Source organism: Meleagris gallopavo, chromosome 1 (assembly GCF_000146605.3).
Source record: "Meleagris gallopavo isolate NT-WF06-2002-E0010 breed Aviagen turkey brand Nicholas breeding stock chromosome 1, Turkey_5.1, whole genome shotgun sequence".
NCBI classification, from domain to species: domain Eukaryota; kingdom Metazoa; phylum Chordata; class Aves; order Galliformes; family Phasianidae; genus Meleagris; species Meleagris gallopavo.
Window position 1 is genome coordinate 129,131,007 of NC_015011.2, and position 7,828 is coordinate 129,138,834.

The 7,828-nt window shown below is 35.7% G+C and overlaps 1 protein-coding gene across 1 annotated transcript in view; it reads left to right on the plus strand.

The window, feature by feature from the left end:
- TMEM131 (transmembrane protein 131) overlaps positions 1–7,828 on the plus strand; it is a 73,715-nt gene that overhangs the window by 7,886 nt on the left and 58,001 nt on the right. The window contains exon 2 of the mRNA XM_031557597.1: positions 1,748–1,788. Coding sequence (XP_031413457.1) covers positions 1,748–1,788 — 41 coding nt within the window. The remainder of the gene's footprint in view (positions 1–1,747; positions 1,789–7,828) is intronic.

The window sequence follows — 7,828 nt, forward strand, 5'->3', positions numbered from 1 at the left end:
AAAAAAAAAAAAGAATTAAGAAGTTGATCTCAAAGCTTGTCAATATGTGAGCAGTATACCTTGGCTAGGAAAAAATTTCAAGTTGAAATATTTTAACTTAAAAAAAAAAAGCATTAAAAAAGCCCCAACAACAAAAAGAAATGTGCTGTTTTCCTAATTATGGTACAAATGTAATAAGCTTGAATGAAAGCTTCCCAACTTGTTGATTTTTGAATTATAATAAAATTGGCAATACAGATCAACTTACATTGTCTCTTAGAATTCTGTTTTGAGGGAAAACTGCCCTGATTATGCTGTGCTGCAAAGCATAATTTCTTGTGAACCCCTTCCTCCTGCCATGGCCATGCCAGCCAGTCTGCCTATCTCTCCCAGAGACTTTAACAGAAGAAAGATAATTGAATCCCTGTCTGGTCATTAAAATTAAAATCAAATCCTCATGTTATCTTGATTTTTAAATGGTAAGTAAATTCACTTCTAGCTTTTTTTTTCTTTTTTCACTTGATATCAGTTGTAGGATTATTAAACCAAATAATTTGATCCTAACTCTGAAATATTACTTACATTTCCAGTCCAGAATTGATCCTTGTTGTGAATTGAACATAATTTTTTTTAAGCAAATGATTCAATAGTAATAATTACTAAAAAAAATTACTAAAAATTTCAACAAACTGTCTTCAAAAAAGAAAAATGTTCTTTACTTGTAGAGATTTTCACATTTGAAGTAAGGATTTGTTTATTTTTTCTTAACAAAACTTTTTTTTTCCTTAGCAAAGGACAGAAAATACAACTTCTAGATGAATTAGAAGTCAATGAAATGCCCAGCCAAGGGAGTTGATTTTTAGTTCTCAAATGCAAAATGAAAAATTCACATTCACTATGTGAAAAAACTTCCTTTCATTAGAGTTATGAATGGTGTCATTTGAGTGAATATATACACCACGGACTTTGTCAGAACTGTAGCCTTCCTTTCCTGTTGTAGAAGATTAAAATTCATGATCTTGGCCTTGAGGTGCTTTTAAGAGAAGGACTGAAATGCTGCATCTGATCCTCAAATCCAAGATCAAAACACGATTTCAAAAAATGCATGTGTCTGAATGTGTCAAAGAGGACATTCCATACAGAGCCTTCTTGACTGGGATTTCTTAAGGAAGAGCAAACTAGTTGGAGTTTCTTAGACAACCTTACTCCTTCTTTTCAGATGATTAACTGTAGTGTCCTGCAAAGGGATAGTGAAGGTATGAATAATAGAGGCTGGGAGATCATTAGCAGGGAAGGAGATGAAGTTTCCTAATTAAATAGAAGTTATAATGGTCTTTGTTTTCTAGTTTGTTGAATAACACTAGTAGGATTATTACTTGTTTAATAATTAATACTTGGCTGATACTTGTTTTATATGCTTTTCTTTTTAATTTGTTTCTTATGCCTCTGGTAGCTTTTTCTATTGCTCCCTACAATATTATCATCTTTTCAGCTTTAAGTTACTGCTTGTCTCACAGCTTGTAGCAGTCTCTATCACTTGAACTGTCTTCAGTTCTTGTCTGGAGCCAAGTGGTCTTTGGATAGAAGCTGATGGCTTAATTTCTACAGTCATAAAAAAGCTGATATATATTTCCTCTTCTGATTCAGAACTTCCTCTTTTGTTGTTCAAAATATGGTCAGCAGCTTGTTACAGATGTTGACTCTTTTGCCCTCACAGGAAATATAATGCTGTCAGTCTCTTCAATTTACTTTCTTTTTTTTTTACTAGACTGAGACAACTATAGGCCTCAGTTCATATCAACAGAAAAGGTAAGCAGAGTTTTCTAAAAGTTTAATACAGCCATCCTATTGTGAGATTGTTGATATTTTTTGCACGAATAAAAAAGCTTAGTATAAGAAAAAATCAAATACAAATTTTGTAGACTTGAGTAGTTATTGTATAGAGAAAATAAAACGTGAAACGTTTTCTAATTTTGATTTTTGAACTTTTATAAATAGAAAATTCTTTTGCTTATTTATATCATTTTTATGTTCTTTGAATGTGTGAGACAGAACAAGCTTTTTACAAATATAAAATGATTCACCTGATTTATGCAGATTGTTAGCAGAAAATCGTTATTGAAACAAGAGCCTTGACTATTACACTAAAAATACCTTCTGCAACTGTGTGTATAGTAGTGATGTGAATATTGTGTAGGCTTGGGCAGCTAAATCACTTAGCATAAGAAATAAATTGCAGAATCCATCAAGTTGAAGTATTTAATCCACTTAGTAATATATACCACAGAATAATTCTGTGCAAGTAAAAAGGGAACAGATTTTTGTGGATTTTTGTGGATTTTTGTGGACTTTTGTGGACTTTTGTGGACTTTTGTTTTGTTTCGCTGAATGTTTTAAGGAGTGGATTTGTTTACCTGCTGCAAAAGTTCTTTTGCAACAAAGAAACCCTTTCAAAAAACAGCTTTATGATCTTGCTTTCAATAGTTTTCCTTTAGTTTTTGTTTTTCAGCTTTTTTTCCCCCCCTTGCATGGAACTGTGTAGTATATGAGAAGCAAAAGGTGTCTTTTTTTCTTCCTAATCCCTAATTCTTTTTCTGAAGACTCCTCAGATAGTTCTTTGCCTCTAATGGAACGCACACATCAGCATATGTGTATGTTCATATTGCCAAAATGTGAGCTTAAGAGCAACTCTGCAAGAAATTTTGAAAAAATCTCTGGGATGAAAAACAAAGAAACTCTTTTCATTTTGTACTTAAAAAGGCTTCATCCCTATTGATATCACCTGCTGCCCATCTCTGTTACCTCCTGATTAGATACTTACCTAAATCTTGTGAGATAAATCTCCTGAATTATATGGAAATACCATACATTTTGGCTTACCTAGTGTTAAGTTTCTAATACTTGATGAACAGCTTGGTGAGGGCAAAGAGTGAATGTGAAAATGCTGAAGAATCTGTGAGGATGTAGCAGGTTTTTAATGTTGGGTGAAATTAAAATAAAACTATTTTATCTTTTGATAATGTAAACAAAAAGAGTTAATATTACGTATTGAAGTAAGGCGTCTACTGCATAATTTAATCTGAAGTTTCAGCCAGTTTGTACATTGTGGTAATGTGAATTTTGTCAAACTTGTATTCTACCAACTTTAATTTGCTTTTTAATTAAGGAAGTGTAGCTTAGTCATGCTGCATAAAACTTGAAAACTCTTGTTGCTTTAACTTCCCTGCTTCTTCCCACTCCTCCTCCCCTCCCACCCTCAGCTCAGAAGGCTTCTCTCCACCATTCACGACTTCTGTCTGTTTATTTCTCAACTGTGAAGACAATAAATTTTCTACTTAGTGCTGTACATGTATGTGCTGCAGCATGTCAGTCAGACTGCAAGCATGCAAACATGAATACATAAAGGAATAATGATGGAACTTCAAAGGCCCAATTTCGTCTCATGCTGAATCAGACTTTTTGGAGATTGTTTAAATAATTGTCTCAATGGCAAAAAGAAAGTGCTTCTTTTATTGGAATATATGGATCGTTTTTGACTTCTTTGTCCCCTAGAAAACACAGAAATTTTATGGCCCTTGAGAGTGAGGCTCAGGCCATAGATAAGTTCAAGTTTTTCTTTCATTTTAATTTCTCATCTGAGAAAATCTTTCTGTGTTGGAAGTTTGTGTTTTAGAGTGTATTCTAATAAAAACGACAGGCTTACAGATATGAAAAAACTTAGCAGTTTGAGAATTGTAGAAGAAATTCTAGAAAGCATTCAAGGGATGTTGTGAAGACTTCATCTTTGGAGGGCAAGACATAGGAGAAGCGGCTGAAGCCCCTGCGTTGTTCTCAGCGCAGAGTTGAGGGGAGGCCTGATGGCGGCTGCAGCTCCTCACAGGGAGCGGAGGGGCAGCGCTGAGCTCTGCTCTGTGTGACAGCGACAGGGCCCGAGGGAACGGCATGGAGCTGTCAGGGGAGGGGCAGCTGGGGGTGAGGGAAAGGGGCTGCACCCGAGGACGGTGGGCATGGAACAGGATGCCCAGGGCTGTGGGCATGGCCCCGAGTGCCGTAGTTCAAGGAGTCTTTGACACTGCTGTCAGACATAGGGTTTGATTTTTGGGGTAGTCTTGTGTGGAGCCAGGATACAACGATTCTCGTTGCATCCCTTCTAACTCAGGATATTCTGTGAAATATACAGCGTGTTCTACTTCATATCAGTGGCTTATTTGGTGTTCAGTCACAGTGCAATAAAAACATAAAGACCTGCACTGCAGACCTTTCAATGGTGTATTACAAGGTAAATACCCAGTTTGCCTCTTGTCTGTTTCTCTCCCTGAGAACAGGGAGAGATTGTGGGTACATTGTGGGTACTGTTTTTTTGCTCATGTTTCTTTCAAAGTGACTGTGTAAAATGTCATTGCTAGAAACTGAGTGTCTCATCTACACCTTTAACTTCTCTAGATGAGTTGTTTATCATTGTGTTTATTAGAGACTGTAATACCTCCTTCCTGGTATAGCTTGCAGATGTTTCTTCCCTATCTACATGATTTATTCAATTCTTTGATCTGCTTTTTAATGCTAAGTGGGAGGGGAGAACTGAGCGAGTCACTTAATTTTTGTTTTGTTCTTGTCTGTTATTAGACTACAGTACATCAATTTAGTTGATTCTGTTCTTTCCTCACACTTTGCCCACACAACCCCCAAGAAAGTAAACTTTGAAGTTTTAACATTTGATATAATGAGCACATTATCATGATAAAGGGTTAATACTGGCATAACTAAGCCAACCACTACCTAGATGTGGTTTATTAAAAACCTTTGTTGCTAGTGTTTTTATTCATCTGCACTTACCTGTCACTGATGCCAGGTATTTAACTGAGCAAACATTTTGTGGGAGCTGATTTTCTCACTGAGAAAATGTGAGAATTTTCTCACATTTAGTACTCTTATTTCTTAAATCATTTTAGGTATAAAAATTTAAATACATTTTCTGATGTTCGCAGTGCGTCCTTATTTTTTAATATTTAAAGGTCACGAATGTGACCAGGGAAATGTGATTGGTTACTTATTTTAGCCTAAAACGTTCTATCTTTTAGCTGGCTCTTTCAAGGACATTCTGCCATGAAAAAAAGTACCCATTGTGATATATTTCACTTTGTCACTTTAAACATTAATATGGCTAATTTTGGAGACATTTTCGTTTTATTTTGTGGTAACAGAAATAACAGAGTAGTGGCTTTCTGAGAGTTTAAGTGTTATTAAAGTAATGAGATCACTTTTGGTTTGACATTTCAACGTTCTTGTCTTTATTTCTTTATATTCTTGATTTATGGCACAGGAAAGGAAGTAAAACCTTTTATACAAATGTTAAAGTAATCTGGGAAAAATGCATGTAGATATAATCCTTAGATCTGAGTTTTCCACATTAGCAATTGAAGATGGTACAGTTAAGATTCCACAGAGCACAAGCATCTTCCAGGAATCCCAGAACGGTAAAGGGAGAACACAGAAAGACGGTTACTTCCAAACTTTGCAGAACTCTTTAAAGATGTTGTCCATCTCCAAATGCAGAAGTGTGCATGGATGATGTAAAATTGAATGCCTAGCATACTGCGATAAGCAGCAGCATTTCTTTAAAATGTTTTTCAAAATGTTCTTAAGTAGCAGGATATTGTCTTGATAGCAGTGGACATCCGTCTTCCCATGCATTGATATTTTAAGCATCTTTATAATTGCTTCTGGGAATAAGCTTATTGGGACTTTAAGTTGGATTCTGTGGATCACATTTTGTAGTATGTTGTCTGTTTATGTTCTACTAAGAAAGTAGTTATTTAAGTACTTGAGGAAAATGCTTTCTCACACTGATGACAGAATGGAGGTACAGTGAGGGAAATGGTTGTGTCCAGGACTGCATGTAGTTCACTCTGAAGTCTCACTTTTAAAGTCAGAATTCTTGCAAAAGGGTAGAAGCATAGGGACCATCCTTGAGGCAGTACCAGGTACAAGCCTTTTCTAAAACTTCATAGATTCAGATGACTTCTGGCTAATTCTTGGTCTGCTGGAGCTTGCTTGCTGGCAGATGTCAGTAGGTCTTTCTCATTCAGTTGCATCTTTTCTTTTTCATGTTCTCCTTGACGTTGAAGATTAGAAAACTTGAAAGGCCAGGGAAAGAAAAATGTGTAATTCTGATGCAAGTCTGGGAAGCCTAGAGCTCTTCATGCATATATAATTACTAACTTAAATGTCATTACACTGTAAAGTTGCCCTACCCATGGGTGTATCCAGCCTCCTGTGAGCAAGTGCCCAGCAGAGCAGGCGTTATCATCATCCTATAAATCTGCAGCAAATTGAGCCTTTCAGTAGGCAAAGTTTTGGAATTCAATATTGCTCATTCCTATTTGAGCCTTACTGTATATGTTACTTTTGTTATAGTTGATGTTTGTTATGATGTAGCTGCCTTTACCAAACTCTAATCTTTTAAAAAAATCTGTACTAAATCAAGTGATACTTGAACTTTTCAAGTATGTGAAGAGTTGTTTATGTCCTGATTGTCCAAATTAGGTGAAGTGACTTTAATACATTTTGTAATAAAAAATCTTCACTATCATTTCTATAAATACTATAAATATTTCAGATAACTTTTTAAAAGTTAATTCCTTTTACATAAAAGGAATGGTTATGTTCTTTTACCAATAAAAACAGAAGTGCTGCATGGCTCACCTTTCAGGGCTTTGAAACTGGAAGAAATTACAGTGTATTATAGAAAGAACTGTGTTAACAATCACTTGAGAAGAAAAGTATGTATTTCCAGTTCAGTATTACAATTATCTTGACAATAGAGATGTGTGGGCTTTGCCATTTCCAGTTAAAAAATGCGCTACAAATGTTTTTTTTTAAATTGGACAATAAGCTTTGAAGAAGGGAGGTGATTGCTTTGAAGATGTGTTCAGAACTTGTCTCATCCTGTCCAAATTTCACTACTATTATAATTTTCCAACTTAATTGTGTCTGTAACTCTCTTTTTAATTTTTTTTGCAGAGCACGTGTTATGTGAGGTTTGGTTTTAGCTCGTATCTGACTGCTCTAGTGAGGCACAGCAGCACAATAGTAGCAATAATTGTGCTTTCTGTAGACTTGAATTCTGTTCTTCCTACCACTGGGACTTGTACCTGCATTTTTACTGTTTTCAGATTTATATAAGCGTGTGTGATTAAAGCAGACTGTATGACACCTGCTCTTGGAATAAGGCTATTTTTAAGGACTAAGCTCTAAGTAGTACTGAAGATGCTTCAACATCTGGATGCGTAGAGCTGTAAATCATCTCAAAATATGAATAGATCTCTTACACATGCATTGTACTTGAAGTGGAGGGATACAGTTGTAGAGTACTGGAGTGAATAACTATGAATTTTTGTATTTTTTAATAAAAATATACTGTGAATGTGTTATAGTGTTGTTATTGCCCAGTTTTAGGCTACTAGAGAATACATTAAGATTTCATGCTCCATTTTTGAAGTTTTACTGCTGTAAATATCGTGCTTGTTGAAATGGTTCTATGGTTTGGAAAGGCATCTACATTTGCTTGACAGTTATTTTTCTGGAAGGTATGCTAGACAGATCAGCCGAGTTCAAGGCCTCAGCTGAATAAGGCTAGCCACAGATGCCTCTCTGAGGACACCTTACACCTTTTTGCTTTTCCCTTTGATAAGGTAGATTGGGAAGTTCTCCTGCCCTGTTGGCCTCTGGACCATCTCTCTTTACCCAGGGTGCCTGGTTATGTTTTGGTCTCTGGGAGTCTGTAGTTGTTGATACCAAATCAGAAAACAGGATCTGAAAGAAGAATGCTATTTTGCTAATGGTTTAAAAA